Source organism: Dendrobates tinctorius, unplaced genomic scaffold (assembly GCF_039654945.1).
Source record: "Dendrobates tinctorius isolate UK_male_01 unplaced genomic scaffold, ASM3965494v1 ptg000159l, whole genome shotgun sequence".
In the NCBI taxonomy this organism is placed as follows: domain Eukaryota; kingdom Metazoa; phylum Chordata; class Amphibia; order Anura; family Dendrobatidae; genus Dendrobates; species Dendrobates tinctorius.
Genome location: NW_027361826.1, coordinates 10,974,548 through 10,996,454, shown reverse-complemented (window position 1 = coordinate 10,996,454; position 21,907 = coordinate 10,974,548). Strand labels below are relative to the sequence as shown.

Sequence of the window (21,907 nt, the reverse complement as noted above, 5' to 3'; positions counted from 1 at the left end):
AGAAGCATGCCATACTTGATCGGCTCTGCTACATATAGGCGATGAGCAGATCGCCCATATGTAGCAGAATTACTGCATAGCTATGAGCGCCGACCACCGGGTGGCGCTCATAGCAAAGCGGCAACAACAATCATAGAGGTCTCCAAGAGACCTCTGGTTGTTATGCCAATGCATCACTGACCCCCGATCACGTGACGGGGGTCAGCAATGACCTCATTTCCGGCCCGGCGACCGGAAGCGCCGGTTAAACGCCGTTGTCAGCGCTTGACAGCGGCGTTTAATGGGTTAATAGGTGCAGGTTGATCGCGATTCCACCTGCGCCTATTGCGGGCACATGTCAGCTGTTCAAAACAGCTGACATGTCCCGGCTTTGATACGGGCTCAGCGCCGGAGCCCTCAAAGCAGGGGAGAAGTCCAATGACGGACTGTGTCCGTCATTGGACATTAAGGGGTTAAACCATTTAGCTTCTACAGCCTCTACGTATATAGACTGCAGAATGAGTTAACGTTGAAGTGTCAGTGAGCTCAAGCAGATGGTAAGGTTTTTAACTCTTATCTCTCACTTAACTTTGTGTCAGTTTAGAAGACTGTGCCAGACTAGAATACAAAAAATGACTGCATTTTTTGCGCGCCTAAACAGTTACACATCACAATGTACCATTAGCTTCTTCCTACCTCAGAATGCCGTTGTGTTTAAAACTTTCCCGAAGACCCAACTCTACAGCCACGTGTGCCAAAGACCAGTTGGGGTGTCCACGCAGACAGTCTGTTAGTAGCTGGACAATGTCCAGGCGGAGACCGTGTCTGGAGCTCTCATAGAATGGACGCATTTTGGTTGCATATTCTTGGAACAGACGTAAAGCTTCTGTCTCAGAATCCAACTGAAATAGACTGAGAGGAGATTGGAAACATTAAATTGTGACTAAATATGTGAATGACGGTAACGCCATGATAAATGAAGCCAAATCTGGCATCTGTAACCCCCTGTGATTAGGGATTATCAGCATGGAAAGCCAATGCAGGAGGAATGTAACACTGGTGGCCAGAGCTGTGGAGTCGGTAAGCCAAACCTCTGCTGACTCCTCAATTTCCCCGACTCCACAGCACTGGTCACTACTGAGCATGTGCATAAAGTGCAGCACAGATTCATCTCCACTACGACCCCACAGCACTGGTCACTACTGAGCATGTACATAAAGTGCAGCACAGATTCATCTCCACAGCACTGGTCACTACTGAGCATGTACATAAAGTACAGCACAGATTCATCTAACCTCCGACTCCACAGCACTGGTCACTACTGAGCATGTACATAAAGTACAGCACAGATTCATCTAACCTCCGACTCCACAGCACTGGTCACTACTGAGCATGTGCATAAAGTGTAGCACAGATTCATCTCAACTACGACTCCACAACACCGGTCACTACTGAGCATGTGCAAAAAGTGCAGCACAGATTCATCTCCACTCCAACCCCACAGCACTGGTCACTACTGAGCATGTGCATAAAGTGCAGCACAGATTCATCTCAACTAAAAGGCCAGATCCTTAGATCAGGAACAGAACAGACATATATAGGACAATTCAGAACTTTGCCAAATTCTTATGAAAACATTTACAGCACATCCTGCACTGAACTACTGAACTCAATATATTATATATTTTAGTAGTCGGTCCATTTTATACCAACTCTGACTCCACAGCCCTGATAGTGCCTAATCTAATCAGCGGCAGTCCATGTAGTGCAGAGATGGATTAGGTCCATCAGACACCTATGATCCTCAGAAGGAAGAGATCTCTGCACTGCTGTGGCTCTTTCTTCCTACACAATGGTATTTTCAGTCATCTGGGGTACAGGGAATTGAGGCGCAGCATTCATTCTTCTGTCTCTCTGTTCTCAGGTTCAGTGGGGTCCTAAAAGTTTCTTATTACAGCATGAATCGCTCTACAACCTGTGTGTAAGAGGATCAAGGGGCTGAGTTACTAAATGCTCCAAAAGTGGATGTTCTCTAGTACCAAAAGAAAGTAGCTAAAACAGCCCTTAATCCTATTGGATAAAAAAAATTGACAAAATGTGCACGTATTAAAAAACAACATACGGTAATGCTTACGCGTTTTGGGTACAAATACCCTTAATCATAGCTAGACATTCTAAAGGCCCCTTTACATTTAGCGATGCACCAGCGATCCCGACCACGATACGACCCGGTCAGGATCGCTGGTGCATCGCTAAATGGTCGCTAGTGAGCTGCCAAACAGGCAGATCTCACAGCGATGCAGCAGCGATACAGCGGTCGTTACTTACCTTTCAGACGCGGCGATCCTGACGTCCTCCCGTCCGCGCGTCGCTCGTCGGCGCCAGCAGGAAGCGCCCGACGAGAAATGGAGCACCGCGATCAGCGACAGACAGCGGGGGAGTCGGTCGGAGGTAAGTATTACACATAGCGATATCGCTAGCGATATCGCTGCTGCGTCACCAAATTGGTGATGCTTTAGCGATATTGTTAGCGATATCGCTATGTGTAAAACCCCCTTAAAAGGGAATGAAAGAACAGCAGGGGCACCAAAACAATAATATCGAGACACAAAAACAGAGTAAAGTAAACTGCAATTATGGGATAAGCAGCTTTCCTTTCTAGGATCCCCATCTATGACGATCATAAGCCCCAATCAGGCATACATGTAGAGGTTGTCCTTGTGGGACAACTCCTTTAATAATAAGACAAGAAAATCTTCCAGGCAAAAACACTCCAATGTTAATCTCCCATCAGCAGAATACTGGTTATTTCTACACTTGGACTCTAGAGACACATACAGACCCAACAGGGGATCTAATGTCCCAAACCAACAGCATCATAGAGATCTATGACACTGGTAGTTCTGGTCATCAGATCAGCAATCAAGCCTGGTACATTAACCCCTTCACCCCCAAGGGTGGTTTGCACGTTCATGACCGGGCCAATTTTTACAATTCTGACCACTGTACCTTTATGAGGTCATAACTCTGGAACGCTTCCATGGATCCCGGTGATTCTGACATTGTTTTCTCGTGACATATTGTACTTTTTTTTTTTTTTTTTTCTCCCTTCACACCATGTGTTTTTAATTTACTGGGTGTAAAGAGTATATATTGCAGTAACACCCAAGGGAAGTAGTTTTGAGAAAGAACAAACTATTGTTCGAAACGCGTAATCTACTACTTGTTACTCATGTGAACACACCATTTTTTGCTCTGTTTTGGACTTGTTTTTAACAATAAATTGGACTTGAATTTGCAAAGCTGGACCTTTTTTCTTTTTCCTATTGTACTTCATGTTAGTGGTAAAATTTCATTCAAATAACTTGCGTTTATTTGTGAGAAAAACGGAAATTTGGCGAAAATTTTGAAAATTTCGCAATTTTCCAACTTTGAATTTTTATGCCCTTAAATCACAGAGATACAGCACACAAAAAACTTGATAACTAACATTTCCCACATGTTTACTTTACATCAGCACAATTTTGGAACCAAAATTTTTTTTTGTTAGGAAGTTATAAGGGTTAAAAGTTGACCAGCGATTTCTCATTTTTACAACACCATTTTATTTTTAGGACCACATCACATTTGAGGTCACTTTGAGGGGTCTATATGATAGAAACTACCCAAAAGTGACACCATTCTAAAAACTGCACCCCTTAAGGTGCTCAAAACCACAATCAAGACGTTTATTAACCCTTTAGCTGCGTCACAGGAATTTTTTTGAATATTTAAAAAAAAATGAACATCTAACTTTTTTTCACAGAAAAAATACTTCAGGTTCAATTTTTTTTATTTTACCAAGGGTAACAGGAGAAATTGGACTGCAAAAGTTATTGTGCAATTTGTCCTGAGTACGCTGATACCTGATATGTGGGGGGGAACGACTGTTTCGGCGCATGGCAGAGCTCAGAATGGAAGGAGCGCCGTTTGACTTTTTCAATGCAAAATTGACTGGAATTCAGATCGGACGCCATGTCACGTTTGGAGAGTCCCTGATGTACCTAAACAGTGGAAACCCCCCACAAATGACACCATTTTGGAAACTAGACCCCCTAAGGAACTTATCTAGATGTGTGGTTAGAACTTTGAACCCCCAAGGGCTTCACAGAAGTTTATAACATACAGCCGTACAATTAAAAAATCATTTTTTCCACAAAAATTATCTTTTCACCCTCAATTCTTATTTTTCCAAGGGTAACAGGACCCTAAAAGTTATTGTGCAACTTGTCCTGAGTACGCTGATACCCCACATGTGGGGGTAAACCACTATTTGGGCGCATGGCAGAGCTCGGAAGGGAAGCAGCGCCATTTGACGTTTTTGGCTGGAATTGAGATCGGACACCATGTCGCGATTGGAAAACCCCTGATGTACCTAAACAGTGGAAACCCCCCACAAATGACACCATTTTGTAAACTAGACCCCCCAAGGAACTTATCTAGATGTGTGGTGAGCACTTTGAACCCCCCAGTGCTTCACAGAAGTTTATAACACCCGGGCGTGAAAATAAAAAATTCGTATTTTTTCCACAAACATGATCTTTTAGTCACCATTTTTTTATTTTCCCAAGGGTACCAGGAGAAATTGGACCCCAAAAGTTGTTGTCCAATTTGTCCCGAGTATGCTGATACCCCATATGTGGGAGAAAACTACAGTATGGGCACACGTCGGGGCTCGGAAGGGAAGTAGTGACATTTTGGAATGCAGACTTTGATGGAATAGTCTGCGGGTGTCATGTGCGTTTGGAGAGCCCCTGATGTACCTAAACTATTGAAACTCCCCACAAGTGACCCCATTTTTGACACTAGGCCCCCCACAGAACTTATCTAGATGTGTGGTGAGCACTTTGAACCCCCAAGGGCTTCACAGAAGTTTATAATGCTCGGGCGTGAAAATAAAAAAATCATTTTTTTCCACAAAAATGATATTTTTGCCCCCAATTTTTTATTTTCCTAAGGGTAACAGGAGAAATTGGACCCCAAAAATTGTTTTGCAATTTGACCTGAGTAGGCTGATACCCCATATGTGGGGGTAAAACACTGTTTGGGCGCATGGCAGAGCTTGGAAGAGAAGGAGCACCATTTGACTTTTTCAACTTAGAATTGGCTGGAATTGAGATCAGACGCCATGTTGCATTTGGAGAGCCCCTGATGTGCCCAAACAGTAGCAACCCCCCAATTCTAACTCCAACCCGAACCCCAACACACCCCTAACCCTAATCTCAGCCCTAACCCTACCCTAACCCTAACGGAAAAATGGAAATAAATACATTTTTTTAATTTTATTATTTTTCCCTAACTAAGGGGGTGATAATGGGGGGTTTGATTTACTATTTATGGCGGTTTTTATGTTTGGCAGCTGTCACACGCTAAAAGACGCTTTTTATTGTAAAAATAGCTTTTGCATCACCACATATTGAGAGCTCTAATTTTTCCGTATTTTGAAACACCGAGTCATGTGAGGTCTTATTTTTTGCGGGACGAGTTGACGTTTTTATTGGTACCATTTTCGGGCACGTGACATTTTTTAATCGCTTATTCCGATTTTTGGGACGCAGAATGAACAAAAACCAGCGTTTCATGAATTTCTTTTGGGGGGGTGCGTTTACACCGTTCCGCGTGCGATAAAATTGATAAAGCGGTTTTATTCTTCGGGTCAGTATGGTTACAGCGATACCTTATTTAGGTCTTTTTTTATGTTTTGTCGGTTTTATGCAATGAAAACTATTTTATATAAAAAATAATTATTTTTGCATCGCTTTATTCTGCGAGCTATAACTTTTTTATTTTTTTGCGGATGATGCTGTGTGGTGGCTCGTTTTTTGCGGGACAAGATGACGTTTTCAGCGGTACCATGGATATTTATATGCGTCTTTTTGATCGCGCATTATTACACTTTTTGTTTGGCGGTATGATAATAAATCATTTTTTGCTTCGTTTTTTATTTTTATTTTTTAAGGGGTTCGCTAAAGGGGTTAACTAATGGGACAGTTTTATAGGGCGGGTCGTAACGGACGCGGCGATACCTAATATGTGTACTTTTATTGGGATTTTTTTTATTTCTAAAAAATGGATTTATTTGGGGGAATATTTTTTTTTTTTCTAATTTATTTGGCGATTTTTTTTAATTTATTTTAACACTTTTTTTTTTTTTTTTTTTACTTTATTAAATAGTCCCAGGTGGGACATCACAGATCACTGTGACAGATCAGCAATCTGTCACAGGCACTGCAGAAGGCTTCCTCATGCCTGCGCTTTGCAGGCACTGAGGAAACCAGCTTCCTGCAGGCCCCCGTCGCCATCTTGGATTCGGGGGCCTGCAGGAAAGGAGCCCCCCGCAGCAGCGCTGCACATTGTGCTGCCGTGGGGGGCTCAGGGAAGCACGGAGGGAGCCCCCTCCCTGCCGATGCTTCCCTTTAACCCCCGGTACACCGCGATCATGTTTGATCACGGTGTGCAAGGGGTTAACGTGTTGGGGGCGGTCCGTGACTGCCCCTGACACATTGTGCCGGGTGTCAGCTGTGATAATCAGCTGACACCCGGCCGCGATCAGTGGCGCTCACCATGTGGGCGCCGCTGATCGCGGTAGACGTACTATCCCGTCCATGGGCATAGGGGCCCGGGTCCCATGGACGGGATAGTACGTCTCATGTCAGGAAGGGGTTAAATGAGGAAATTCCACGGATTCACATTTGCTTAAAAATTAACCCAATAGTGAAACCTAATTCTTCCAGCAACCGAATACAAGGAAATTGCTGACATTTTTGCATCCTTAAGACAGATTTAACTCTGCCCAAACCTGTCATTTAATAACCCAGCTGGCACAGTTTCAGTCCAGAAAGAATGGATCTTCCAGGCCAAGTCTCTGTACCAATGAATGTGCCAGCTTTTTCCTTATACTGTATTTAAAAGAAAGCTTACAAAGTAACTAAGCCCTCAGGAGTTTACCGTAGTTTTTTTTTTTAATATGTTGCAGACACTTTAATTACTTGCAGGCTGGTGGGGTCCAGGTCCCGAGACCCCCACTGAATACTCCGAGGTTGCCCGAAAAGTGCGCAGCTTAGGCGACTGGAAGGTGGAGTCACTAGAAAGCATGGGCTTTGTAGCCTCTCTGAGTTTGCTCAGGCAGCAGTGATCTGACAAGCCGAAAATGGCCACTACATCGTGGGAAGCCGGCTATCAATCAGCATGATATTGACAGTCACACCCCATCAACAGAGCAAACGGAAGAGCAGAGGAAGAGCTGCTCTGTTAACGTGGAGCTGCTGAATCGCAGACAGGTGCGGTCGGTGACCACTTTAAGCCAGCACCGTATAGTACAAGCAGGGCAGGTAGTTAGCAATTACCTGTTTGTTTTTTTGGCTCATAGTAAAAAACTAATACATTCCTGGATAACCCCTTTAACAAGAGGGAGAGGCATTTTTTGCTTTTTTTTTTTGCACTTTTGTTTTTCCCTCCCCTTTTTCTAAGAGCCATAACTTTTTTATTTTTCCGTCGACATGCTAGTATACCAGTAACAGGGCTTGTTTTCTTGTGTGATGAGTTGTACTTTTGAATAACATCATTCATTTTACCATGCGATGCAACGGAAAGCAGGAAAAAAAATTCCAGGGACGGCAAAATTCTAAGCAAAAAAAAAGCAATTTCGTCATTTTTTATCTTTTGCTTTTCTGAGACCCATAATGTTTTCAATTTTCAGTCAATTATGCTGCATAAAGGTTTATTTCCACATCCTCAGGCAATATTTTTCTTGATACTATTTTGGGGTAGGTTACTGCTTTTTCCCCTTCACAATAACCTTAGCACACGCTCATTAGGTGATTTAATACGATACGGTTGAGGTCCGACCATTGTGGCCATGTACACGTGTTATTTTCTGAAACAACAGGAAGTATGAGTCTCAAATAACCCTAGCAACCAGTGTGAAAATTTGAATATTTTTTTTTTTTAGATCATTTGGGGGTTTTACTGTACAGATTTTTATTTTTTTTTTTTTTAAATTCGCTTATTAAACCATAAACAGATGTACAATACACATACTGGTATATAATGTTAAGCATAATGCACAATATACATATGCTTCATACGACATTGAAATGTAAAGCAAAATGTACATACCAGTTGTATACAAAATAAAGCAAAGCATAATGTCAATTAAATCACAATGGTCTCGTGTTATTATTCCAGTTATGAGATCTACCTAACTTCTAAACCATACATACATCTACAAGAACATAAACTATACCACAGACTACTTCCACACAATTAGCTGTTCATTATGTGACCTCTCCACTCTACAAAGTGAGGTGAGAGGAATTCCACCTCTCCCAAATATTTTCAAATTTACCTGGGCATCCTCTGTTCTGATATAACATGCGTTCATATGGGATAATCGAATTCACTAAATTAATCCAGGACCCGAGAGAGGGAGATGAACCCCCCATCCATCGCAATGCCAGTACCTTTCGTGCCATAAACAGTGTCTCCAGTAGGAAAATCCCGACATATTGATCCCATGTCTCCTCATCCCATACTCCAAATAGACAGATCAGCGGTTCAAGGGGAACAGGAATTTGTACCAGAGATGTCAATAGTGATGTCACCTCCCTCCAATATTGTGCAACGATAGGACAGTACCAGATCATATGAATAAAGTCTGCATCTATTGAATGACATCTCAAACATTCCGATGATTGGTATCGGCCCATCTTAAAGAGTCGAGTTGGAGTCAAATATGATTGATTTATAATATATAATTGTATCATCCTGTTATTAACAGACGGAGACACCCTGGTTGATGACTCCAGGATTTCTTCCCACTCCTCTCCCCTTGTATCTGGGATGAGCCTTCCCCATTTCTTCTTAACGGAGTCTATGGTAGATTCTGTTCCTACTGACAGCATATATGTACTGAATATAGAGAGGAGACGAGACCTTGAGGGCCCTGTGATTTAAGGATCCCTATCAAGGGTAGAGACGAAATAGCATTATCTATTCCTATACATCTCATGTGCGATTGAAAAGCTGATCTTAGTTGTAAATAACGAAAGAACTGGGACCTCGGGACATTGTGATCAACCTGTAAGGCTAAGTTCACACGTACCGGAACTCTCGCAGAAATTACCGCGAGAATTCCGGAATTCCATTCCGCTGGAAAATCGCATTTTAAATTCCCGCGATATTCCTGGGGAAAAACTAGAATTTTGCAAGCGTAATTAGCTTGAAAAATGCTAGCGTTTTCCAAGCGATCTGTAGCATCGCTTGGAGAACTGATTGACAGGTTGGTCACACTCGTCAAACACAGTGTTTGACAAGTGTGACCAACTTTTTACTACTGAGGCCGCCTATGCAGCATCAGTAGTAAAAGATAAAATGTAAAAAATAATTAAAAAAAGGTGTTATTCTTACCTTCCGGCGTCCCGCGCAGCCGTTCCCAGTAATCCTTTGCGAAAATGCCCGCGATGACGTACGCTCTCGCGGGATCGCGACGTCTCACGGTTATTCGCGATGACGTTGCGCGAATGACTGAGAGATTTCGCGATCCCGCGAGAACGTACGTCATCGCGGGCATTTTCGCAAAGGCTTACTGGGACCGGGAGCGTGGAGGCAGGAAGGCTGCGCGGGACGTCGCAAGGTAAGAATAACAATATTTTTTATTTTAAATTCTATTTTTTACAGGGATATGGTACCCAAAGCCCGGAGGACAATCTCCTCCAGACCGTGGGTACCATCCGCAATTGTTCTGCTTACTTTTCGCATGGTGTGCACAGCCACATGCAGAAAGTGAGCAGAACAATGCATTCCTATGGGTGCGGGATCGCCGCGATTCCGCAAAATTAATGAGCATGCTGCGGTTTTTACCGCAAAGCGATTCGGCCGCAGTAAAAACCGCAGCATTAGCACAGCATTGCAGAATCCCATAGGAATGCATGGAATGCTTAGTTTTCGCGGCAAAATCGCGCGGTTAAAACTGCCGCGGAAACGCAAAAAAAATGCAACGTGTGAACTCAGCCTAATTGTTCAAAAGACATCAAAGTTCCATGATCATATAGATCACCTATCGTAGAGACACTATACTGAGCCCAAAACTTGGCGGATGGATGTTCAAGTAACGCCGGAAGGTAACCATTATTCCATAGGGGCATTTCAGCTACAATATCCTCAAATCCAACCACCCTTTTAATATGTTTCCATACTGATCGTGCCAGACGAAGCAGGGGTTACAGTCGCGAGACATTTATTTTCTTCATTTCCAAAAAACCCAGTGTGCAACTAATTTGTGCGGCATGAAGTAGATGATCTTCAGAATTAGGGAGGCAACCGCCGGGCATCCACGTACTTATGGCTTTGGCCTGTCCAGCCAGATAATACAGAAAGAAATCGGGTAACGCTGCCCCCCCTCCCTTCTTGGGTCTCTGCAGAGTGGATAGTTTAAGTTTGGGCCTGGTTTTCCCCCATATAAAGGATGTGATCTGGGAATTCAGATTAGCGGAAAAGGATCTGGGCACCACTACAGCACTATGTTGGAGAAAGTAGCTAAGCTTGGGGAGTAATATTTTAATTAAATGAATACGTCCGGCTACAGACAGTGGAAGTTTACCCCAGATCGCGAATTTGGCTTTGACCATCTCCAGTAGTGGATGTATATTAAGTTGTAGATCAAATTTACTGCCTCGAGAAATATGAACACCCAGATATTTAAAATTGGTTACAATGGGTAGTAAGGAAAGAGTCTCAAGTCGTGGCATTGGAGCGTGGGAAAGAGGCATCAAGGCAGATTTCTCCCAAATTATATATAGGCCAGAATATTTACCAAATTTATTTATAGTAGTGATCACTTTTGTCAGGGTTTCCTCCACTTTGTCCATAAATATTACCATATCGTCAGCATATAGGCCTATGGTATCTATCCGACCCGCTATTTCTATACCAGCAATATTAGGGGAAGATCTTATACGAATTGCCAGTGCCTCAATAGCAAGAGCAAAAAGGGCTAGGGAAAGGGGACACCCCTGACGAGTTCCCCTATGTAATGAAAATGACTCAGATATGGAATTATTTACGATGACCCGGGCCTTAGGTTTCATGTATAAAATACTGACCCATTTTTGGAATCTATCACCGAATCCATATCTCTGCAAACATGCACGGAGAAAAGGCCATTCGAGAGTCAAAGGCCTTGGCCGCATCAAGCGATGCCAATGCCCATTCATTGTCCGGCACCAGAGAGCTATATTGGACCGCTGACTGGACTCGTCTAATATTGATGGATGTATTCTTACCAGGCATAAAACCAGTTTGGTCAGAGTGTATGAGGTCTAATATGACTGAATTCAACCTTTTGGCCAAAATTTTTGTAAAAATCTTATAATCCACATTTACTAATGGGCCGATAAGATCCACAATCTAGAGGGTCCTTTCCCTCCTTTTTAAGAACTATTATATTAGCCTCATAGAAGGATTCCAGCATGCATCCCCCCTCCCAAATCCCACAAAACACCGTCAACAAAAGGGGTGCCAGTATCTCCTGGTATTTCCTATACAATTCAATAGGAAATCCATCCGGCCTGAGGGCCTTCCTAGAGGCCATATCCTTTATGGCATCATCTACCTCCTCCAAAGTAAACTCAGCATCCATAAAGGCCCGTTGGGAAGGACTCAGTGTGGGAAACTCTATATCTGACAGATAATTAAGACACCCCGGGCCATCAACATCAGTCTTAGAATTGTACAATGAACTATAATAATCAGAAAAGCATTTCAGTATTTCCTCAGTTGAAGAAACCAATGTACCATCCGAACTGCGAATCTGTAGAATTATGTTGGTTGTATTCTGCTGTCGCACTAAGTAAGCCAAAAATTTGCTTGCCTGATTCCCTATCTCAAAATAAGATTGTCGGGCAAAAAATAATTTACGCTTAGTTTTAGTGTCAATATATTGAGTATATAGCCTTTGAGCAGTCAACCACTCCACCCTGTTACTGTTAGTTTGATCAGATATGTAGGCTGTCTCCGAATCTTTCAGACGTCGCTCCATCTCGCCATCCTCCTCCGATGCCACCCGTTTAATGTAAGAGATTGTAGAGGATAAACAACCCCTCAAATAAGCTTTAAGAGCGTCCCAAAATAAAATATTTCAGGGTTCAGGGTGGGACGAGAAGAAGCAACATAACTGATCGATCGTTCTATCGGGCGATTTTATCAACTTCAGTCAAAAAGGGTTCAATTTCCATGTTATCCTACTGGTCGATGGCCCGTATTTAAGTTTAAGAATAACCAGACTATGGTCTGAAATCCCCCTACAACCATGTTCAATATCATCTACCCATATCGCTAGGCTGCTGGATCCAAAAATATAATCTATACGAGACAGAGCGTTTAGTGGAGGAATGGCAAGTATACGCCCTCGTCTCAGGATGGCGTATTCTCCATAGATCCAGCCACCCGCTACCCGCCATGAATTGTGACAGCTGGGACGTAACCGGGGGGGGGGGTGTCCCACTCTGTACTCCATCATCTAATCTCAATTTATCGAGGTGATTATTCATGACCAGATTAAAATCTCCCATACAAATGACGTGTGCATCTGGGTAATTCAGGGCAAAACTCAATGCCTTCTGGATAATTGACATATTGGCCGGGGAGGGGGGGGGGGGGTTGTAGATACACAGAATAACATATTTCTGAGAGTTGATCAGCGCATGTACAAACACAAACCGTCCCTCAGGATCTTTCCGGGCCTCCCTGGTTTCCCACCGAACATCTTTATGTATTAACAGCGAGACTCCACTTGAATAGCTGGTATGGAAAGCATGTATAAACCATTGTACCCACGGCTTTTGCACCCACCGAACTGTATCCCTGGTCAGGTGCGTCTCCACCAAAGCCACAATGTGAGGGCGACATTGTCTAATTTGTGAGAACACCTTAATTTTCTTTCAGGGTTTTTTTTATACCTCTCACATTCCAGGTCATACATATCAATTCAGAACCCATTCCGCCCATCTGGATATGCAGCATAGTGGTGCCCAAGCAGTATGCAGAGACATCACCTAGATAACAAAATTGGTATTGGCTGTGGCATTTACCTAAGTAACTATAAAAACTAAAACCTTTGAAAAAGAAAAGACAGAACAAGAACCTAGTAATATAGGAGCACAGTCTCACGCCCCCATCAAAAAATAAGCAAGGGGATACCATCACTGAGCACAGTGTCCGGTATTGTTAGTAACTGGATACTCGCCGAGAGAGCTCCAATTAGACCTTTTGACTGAAAGGATCCAAATTATCGCTGCCTCATTAGGATTCCTTTGCAGGGGATCCCCTATGGGACTGCAGCCATTCAGTCGCCTTCGCTGGATCCGTGAAAAACACGGAGGAACCTTCGTGACTTGACTTCGTTGAATTGTGCCCGCTGCTTCTGCAGTTCCATGGAAATGTCCGGGAAGATGGAGATCACAGCACTGTTGAACTTGATGGGACTTTTTAGTCGTGCCAAACGCAGAATGGTGTCTCTGTCCTTACAATTGAGGAGGCGTGCCAGGAAAGGCCGAGGCGGGGCCCCCGGAGGCAGGGGTTTTGTAGAGACCCTATGAGCTCTTTCAATAGCGAACACTGAAGAGAATTCATCTCCCAGGGAGGTCTTAAGCCAATCTTCCAGAAACTGCTTAGGATGCTGAACTTCCGAGCGCTCAGGCAGACCGAAGATGCGAATATTATTCCGGCGTATTCTGTTTTCCAAGTCATCCGCCTTCTGCTTCCAAGCATTCATGGAGCCCGCCACTTTCGTTAATTTGGCCTCCATAGGTGTAATGGTATCTTCCACCTGGGACACCCTCGCCTCCACCTCTGTAATGCGTCCCCTCATGGTCTGCATATCTTGACGAAGTCTCCCCACCTCCGTGTAAACATCCTCAATTTTCTCGGTCAGGGATGTCCTGGTTAGGGAGATAGCCTGCATCAATTGCTCAGACGCTTGTTTAAGGGTCAATTCCTCCTGTTCAGTCTCCTCCTCACCCCCAGAAGGACGATTTTTTACGTTGAATTTGAGAGGAAGTATTTCTAAGGGGTCGTGCACCCTCAGGAGGGATCGGGTCTTGCATATTCTTTTAGTTTTTCTGCTGCTCCAGACCCCTTGAATCGACTCATGATTAGCTGCGGTGTGATGCAGTAAGACAGCTGGAGGTATATACTTCAGATACTTCCCACCACAGATGGCAGACACAGCAGGGTTGTTAAGGCTATGTGCACACGGTGCAGAATTACCTGCAGGTTTTTCCGCGCGGAACCGCAGGTAAAATGACCTGCGGTTTTCCTGCGGTTTTGCCCTGCGGTTTCACACCTCTACTATGTTAAAGGTGTGAAACCGCTGCGGAAACCGCCCAAACAATTGACATGCTGCAGTTTGTAAACCGCAGCAAAACCGCGCGGAAAAAAAACGCACCGTGAGCACAGCGTTTTTGAAACCCCATAGGGTTTCATTGTACTGTACTATGTCAGCGGAACTGCTGCGTTTCCGCAGGGGCAAAACCGCTGTGGAAACGCAGCAGAATCCGCACCGTGTGCACATAGCCTAATAGATAATTGTAGCTCAGGCCACAGAAAAGGAGGTCACATGAGATTGCGAGGACGGCAACCAGTATTATGCCTATATGGTTCCTTGTGGCCAGGGGAGGGAGAGGGGTCCCCACAGAGACAGCAGCAGTGGGGGGGGGGGGGGAGATATTCAGAGCCCCCCACAGTAATGGTGCCAGCCGGTGCAGTGATTAGTTAGCGGAGGGGGAAAGAGCACGCAGGGCCCAATCTTTCTCACCGCGTGTCCCCCTCTATCCTGTCAGCCGATTTCTTCACTGCCCGAGCAGCGGTGCAGCGGTATGAGCCGACGCGCAGCTCACAGTAGCAGAGCCGCGCGTCCAAGATGGCCGCCGCCTCGTGGGGATCAGCCTTCCGCTCCGGTCCTCCCAGCCGCTCCCTCAGAAAGCCGCTCACCGTCCTCCTGCGGGGGTCCAGGGGGATCCCGGTGTCCAGAGGGGTCCAGGCAGCCCCAAACATATCGCTGAAAAAGGGCCCAGCGTCCAGGATTAAGCAGGATTATAAGGAGCTCTCCCGTCCAGCGTCCTCTCTCTCTCACTACATAGCCACGCCCCCCCTACTGTACAGATTTTGATATAGAAAAGTTGTTTGTTTTTTTTAAATACATTTAACAAAAACCTGATTTAAACATTAGGTCGCTTTGTGATTACACATTTTCTTTAAATAAACATGAACTGCATTACTATGAGCAGTCACCAAGTATTACCATGCACATGTTCGGACAAGGCTCCATGAACAGAAAAATAGTGAAGGTGTTATGGGGCTAGCATTAATATTTTATGACCCTCATCTTCCCTTATATTTTTGCACTGCAGGACTTCTCTCATGCTGCACCCATTAGCTGGCTCATTGGCAAACTCATAAGCAGATTGACAGCACTTGACCACAATTTGATGTGGTAGCAAATATCTCAAAAAGTCCTCAGTTAGCTACCCTTGCAACATCCACCGGCACTTCATATCTGTGTTGGCTCAGATACTGGGCTAAAGGCCCTTTTACATTTAGCGATGCACCAGCGATCCAACCAGCGATCCGACCCGGTCAGGATCGCTGGTGCATCGCTAAATGATCGCTAGTGAGCTTTCATACAGAAAGATCTCACAGTGATGCAGCAGCGACGCAGCGCACGATACTTACCATTCACACACAGCGATCCTGCGTCCTCCCGCCCGCCTCCACGCGTCGCTGGACGTCACAGCAGGAAGCCCAGCAGGAAGCAGACGACGAGAAATGGAGCCGGACATTCTCGCGCGATCAGCGATGGACAGCGGGGGAGCCGGTCGGAGGTAAGTATCACACATAGCGATATCGCTAGCAATATCGCTATAACGTCACAAAACCAGTGACGTTTTAGCGATATTGCTAGCGATATCGCTTAGTGTAAAACCCCCTTAAGGGACTGGTTCCTGCAGGTTTATTTGAATCCCCTTTGCCAATACAGGGGGGCTTTTTCCAGGGACAAAACTGTAATGCATCTATTGTGTCATTCCTCCCATAGCATCTAGATTGTAAGCTCTTATGGAAAGGGGTCCCTCGGCTTTATTATCATGTTCATGAAGCAAAATATGATCACGATCAGTTACACATTATAATATTAGTCAAAGTGGTGCGTCTAATTAAAAACCGGATTACTTGCCGGTAATACTCTTTTGTAGAGCCACGACAGCACCCACTGAGAGAGGGGATCCGCCCCTGGAACAGGAAACCTACAGAGAGAAAAGGGGCGCTCCCCCTCGCTCCCTCAGTTGGATTACAGAGAACAAGAGGAACCGCCACACATGCTTTAGTCAATTTGCTCAGTAAGCGATCCTAATATATATATATATATTGTGAGGTAGCGCTGTCATTTAAGTAGGGGATCACTCACTTGGCAGCCACAAAATCAGATCCAGCACAGGTTTTCCATAAACCAGTGTAGTCCATGCGGTTTATTAAACATCATAAACCATGACCAGCAATACATAAACGGCATAGCGTCCATGACAGAGTTTCACTCTGTTAGCAATGTCCAATACGCAGGCTTTTCAGCCTCACAGTTATATCTCACCCCATCAGGGCTCTCTCATGGCTGCTTCTCCATACTGCAGACATTCATTCCCTCCAGGGAACTCTCAGGCACTTGCAGCCATTACTCACAGCGTCCACACGTGCTGTCAGGCAGGAAGCCCCATCTCAGCGGGACCTTCCACACTGGACCAACCGGGTCCAAGCATTCACCACCATGTGACCTACCCTAGCCACATTATAGGGTCCATAGCCACGCTCACCGAGCCACATGACTATGACCTCATCACAGGTCCTTCACACACACATACACACTGCGTTCCAAATTATTATGCAAATTGGATTTAAGTGTCATAAAGATGTAATTTTTTGTTTTTCAAATAAACTCATAGATGGTATTGTGTATCAGGGCTCTTTGGATCACTGAAATCAATCTCAAACGCCTGTGATAATTAATTTACCAGGTGAGCCCAATTAAAGGAAAACTACTTAAGAATGATGTTCCACATTATTAAGCAGGGCACAGGTTTCAAGGAATTTAGGAAAGAAAACGGATCTCTCTGCTGCTGAATAGCATCAAATGGTACAATGCCTTGGTCATGAGATGAAAACATTAGATATTTCCCAAAAACTTAAACGTGATCATCATACTTTTAAGAAATTTGTGGTTGATTCTGAGAACAGACATGTTTGTGCTGATAAAGGCAGAATGAGGAAGGTTTCTGCCAGGCAAGTTCATCGGATTAAGAGAGCAGCTGCTAAAAAGCCATTACAAACCAGCAAACAGATATTTAAAGCTGCTGGTGCCTCTGGAGTCCCTCGAACCTCAAGGTGTAGGATCCTTCAAAGGCATGCTGTGGTGCATAAACCTACTATTCGCCCACCCCTAAACAGTGTTCACAAGCAGAAATGGTTGCAGTGGGCCCAGACATACATGAAAACTAATTTTCAAACAGTCTTGTTTACTGATGAGTGTCGAGCAACCCTGGATGGTCCAGATGGATGGAGTAGTGGATGGTTGGCGGATGGCCACTATGTCCTAACAAGGCTGCGACGTCAGCAAGGAGGTGGAGGAGTCATGTTTTGGGCCAGAATCATGGGGAAACAGCTGGTAGGGCTCTTTAAGGTTCCTGATGGTGTGAAAATGACCTCTGCAAAGTATATAGAGTTTCTGACTGACCGCTGTCTTCCATGGTATAAAAAGCAGAAATGTGCCTTCAGGAGCAAAATCCTCTTCATGCATGACACTGCACCATCTCATGCTGCAAAGAATACCTCTAAGTCATTGACTGCTATGGGCATAAAAGGAGATAAACTCATGGTGTGGCCACCATCTTTCCCTGACCTCAACCCTATAGAGAACCTTTGGAGTATCATCAAGCGAAAGATCTATGAGGGTGGGAGGCAGTTAACATCAAAACAGCAGCTCTGGGAGGCTATTCTGACTTCATGCAAAGAAATACAAGCAGAAACTCTCCAAAATATTCACAAGTTCAATGGATGCAAGAATTGTGAAGGTGATATCAAAGAAGGGTTCCTATGTTAACATGTAACTTGGCCTGTTAAGCTATTTAACTCCAAAATATCCTTTTTGTTCAGTGAATGTGACCTCCTAATGCTGCAAATTCCACAAATGAGCATTTTCAGTTCTTTAAAACATATCAAATGTTTAGAAATTCTACAGTGCATAATAATTTGGAACAGTGCAATTTGAGTTTTTATTCATTTTGGAGATTATACTGTTATCATTGGGAGGTTTCTTCAATAAAATTCGATGCATACTCTAACGGGTGATGACCTTTATTAGACTGACTGTCATTTGTACCGACTATTTAGGAAAATCAGAGAAAAATATCATTTGCATAATAATTTGGAACACAGTGTACACTTTACAATAGCGTTATTAAAAACACCCCCTGTGTGGGTTTGTAGGTAACTAGTCCCTGACACATTGATTAACACACACTTAATCTCCATCTCAAGGCCACCCACCTTGAGATACACAACGGTCATTCAGTATCTTGCCATTCATCCACTCTCCTGGGACATCTATACAGCGCCCCCTAGTGGACACAGTGGTCACTACACCACAATATATATATATTTCGCTGTATACATTTCACATATTTATATACAGCCTCTATCCTTCACCCACCAGAGTGAACCACGTGTACATATATTAAGGGAGGGAAGTGAGAGGGTGCTGTTGTGGCTCTACAAAAGAGTATTACCGGTAAGTAATCCGTTTTTTTCTCTTCGCCACGACAGCACCCACTGAGAGATTTTCAGAGATAATCACCTGGGAGGGCCTACCGTGTCAAGGATAGATCTACCAAAGGTTAAGTTATTGGAATAAGATAAATCTAGCCTGTAGTGACTATAAAAGGCAGAAGGAGAAGACCAGGTTGCGGCCTTACATGTTAGCTCAATTGGGACATCCGTCCTTTAGGCCCAGGAAGAAGATATGGCTTGTGCAGAATGTGCCCTCATGCCCTGTGGCGGGCCTTCTTTTTGTCAAATATGCCAATGCAATTGCGTTTCTGATCCACACTTCTTGTTACCCTGGAAAGAGACAAAAAGAGCCCTGCTCTGCCTCCAGGGCTTAGAGTTAACTATATAGACTAAGATGGCCCCCCTTTACGTCTAGGCAATACTATCTTTCCTTCTCTGGTATTGCCGGGCAATCATAAAAAAGAGGGAAGGTAGATTTCTTGGATCTATGAAATTTAGCAGCCCCTGTAGGGAAGTAGGATGGGTCCGTCTTTGACACTATTCTGTCCTGAAATATTGTCAGGCAGGAGGATCTAATGACAGGACCTGGAGATCATGCATTCTCCTTGCTAATACTAAAGCTACCAATAAGGCGGCCTTCAATGAAACGCACTTTATTGAGGCCAAGTGTATGGGCCCGAACGGTCCCTGTGTGAAAGCATCTAGGACTAAGCTAAGGTCCCAAGGCGGTTTTTGAAGAATGTGAACCGGGTTTGGGTTTGCTTGCTGGCAAGCAGAGATAGATCGAGCTACCCCTTCGCTGCCCGAACGTCATAATTATACGAGGCCTCCAGAGCTGAAACTTGGACTTTTAGGGTGTTAACCGCAAGTCCGAACTCACGCCCTTTCTGCAGGAGCTCTACTATGGCAGGGATAAGACCCTCCCCAGAAAGGTCTGCTGAATGGAAATGTAAAGCTTTTCCTGCAAGAGGGTGCCAATTAAGTCATCTGAGAAACCCTTTAGCTTCAGTAACTGCCTCTCAAATTCCATGCCGTGAGGTGTAGACCTTTGACCTGAGGGTGGTAACAGGGTCTTTGCGAGCATAGGTCCCGATCCAGAGGGAGAACCCATAACATGGCTCTCAGCCATGAAACCCATGGCTTTTTGGCTCAAACGGGCTATTAAGATGACTCTCGCTCCTTTTTGCCTTATCATCCTGGTAACAGTTGGTGACAGTAACATCGGAGGGTCTAGTGAACCGTCCAAGGGGTTTGAAGGGTGTCGAGTACATCCGAACTGTCTGTTCTGTACAGTGGAGCGAACCTTTCGACCCGCCTATTGGCCCTTGTAGCAAACAGGTCTCTCTCCGACATACCCCATATAGCCACTATCATACTGAAGATGCGCCGGCTGAGCACCCATTCCCCTTGATGCAGGGTAGGGTGGCTGAGGAGGTGTGCTCCGGAGTTGTCCACTCCTCTGACATGGAGAGCAAACAGGGACAGGCTCTGAAGGTATTTATTACCATGACCAGGAGGGTCAATAGGGACAACAGGTGTGTTTTGGCTCTCTGCAGGTTTCTTTCTGCGGTAGATATCAGAGTTCTTGATCGTATTCCTCCTCATACTATGAAGGTACCATACCATGAAGCATCATGAAGTAATATGAGGCCATATGAAGTACCATGAAGCACTAAGTACCATGAAGCCATATGAAGTACTATGAAGCACTATGAAGGTACTATAAAGTACCATGAAGTAATCTGAAGTACTATGATGCAATACTAAGTATGATGTAGTACCATGAAGTAATATGAAGTATTATGAAGCACTATGAAGTACTATGAAGAAATATTTAGTATTGCATCATAGTACTTCATATGATGTAGTACTATGAAGTACCCTGAAGCAATATGAAATATTAGGAAGCAAAATGATGCACTATGAAGTACTATGATGCAATACTAAGTATGACGTAGTACTATGAAGTACCATGCACTATGCAGTACTATTATGCCACCTGAAGTACTATGATGACCATAGTACCTGAAGTACTATGATGCAATACTAAACATGATGAAGTACTATGAAGTACTATGACTTACTATGATGTAAACAAGAAGCACAATGAAGTCCTATGACATACGATGTCGTACTAAGACATATCAAGAAGTACCATGAAGCAATATGATGCGCTGTGGCATACTATGATGCACTACGATTAAACAAGAAGTACTACGAAGTACTATGACATACATTGACATACTATGACACATCATGAAGTACCATGAAGCAATATGATGCGCTATGGCAAACTATGATGCACTATGATCCCACCAGAAGTACTAAGAAGTACTATGAGATATAATGACGTACTATGACGTATCATGAAGTACCATGGAGTACCATGAAGCAATATGATGCGCTTTGGCATACTATGATGCAACCAGAAGTACTATGAAATACCACGAAGTACCATGAAGCAATATGATGCGCTATGATGCAACCAGAAGTACTATGCATATCATGAAGTACCATAACGTACCATGAAGCAATATGACGTACAATGAATTATATTATTGGCTGTGTGTGCTTCACTATTTGCGCCTTTTTCTTTTTCCTTTTGATTCATCTTTGGCGCATGTCTGCACCGGGCCGTAGTATTTGGTAATTTATACAGTGGTGTCCACCTTTCACTGCATATCTTTCGTACTATGAAGCACCATGAAGTACTATGAAGTACCATGAAGTATTCTGTGATGCAGTATGATTCATAGAGGCGCTATAATGTATTCAGACTCTATTATACCATATGATATACATAGGCCCCATTGGGTACAGATAGACTTACAGCCCCGCTTGAAGGTGCCAAACAAGAGACCAGGCCCACAGTTACATTCAAGGGGCACCCTCTCAGAGTTCCAGATAACCTCCACTCTGAATGGTACATCTCAATTGTCAGAGTGACCTCACCCGAAGGAGCCAATTAACGAGCCGCAGCTGGCAATCTTCACTGAGACAAGGTGCTGGATCGTGCCCTTTATGGGTGGAGTAGTTAAGTTGCAAGAAAAGGTCTAAACTA

At 44.2% G+C, this 21,907-nt stretch overlaps 1 protein-coding gene across 6 annotated transcripts in view; it reads right to left on the bottom strand.

Moving 5' to 3' along the window:
* The window catches only part of PLA2G6 (phospholipase A2 group VI), an 88,473-nt gene that overhangs the window by 58,753 nt on the left and 7,813 nt on the right, over positions 1 to 21,907 (bottom strand). For 5 of the 6 annotated variants that reach the window (XM_073549516.1, XM_073549515.1, XM_073549518.1 and 2 more), the window contains exon 3: positions 676 to 891. The exons of the other annotated variant lie outside the window; for it this stretch is intronic. In XM_073549516.1, the coding sequence (XP_073405617.1) occupies positions 676 to 891 (216 nt within the window). The remainder of the gene's footprint in view (positions 1 to 675; positions 892 to 21,907) is intronic. 6 annotated transcript variants of the gene reach the window in all.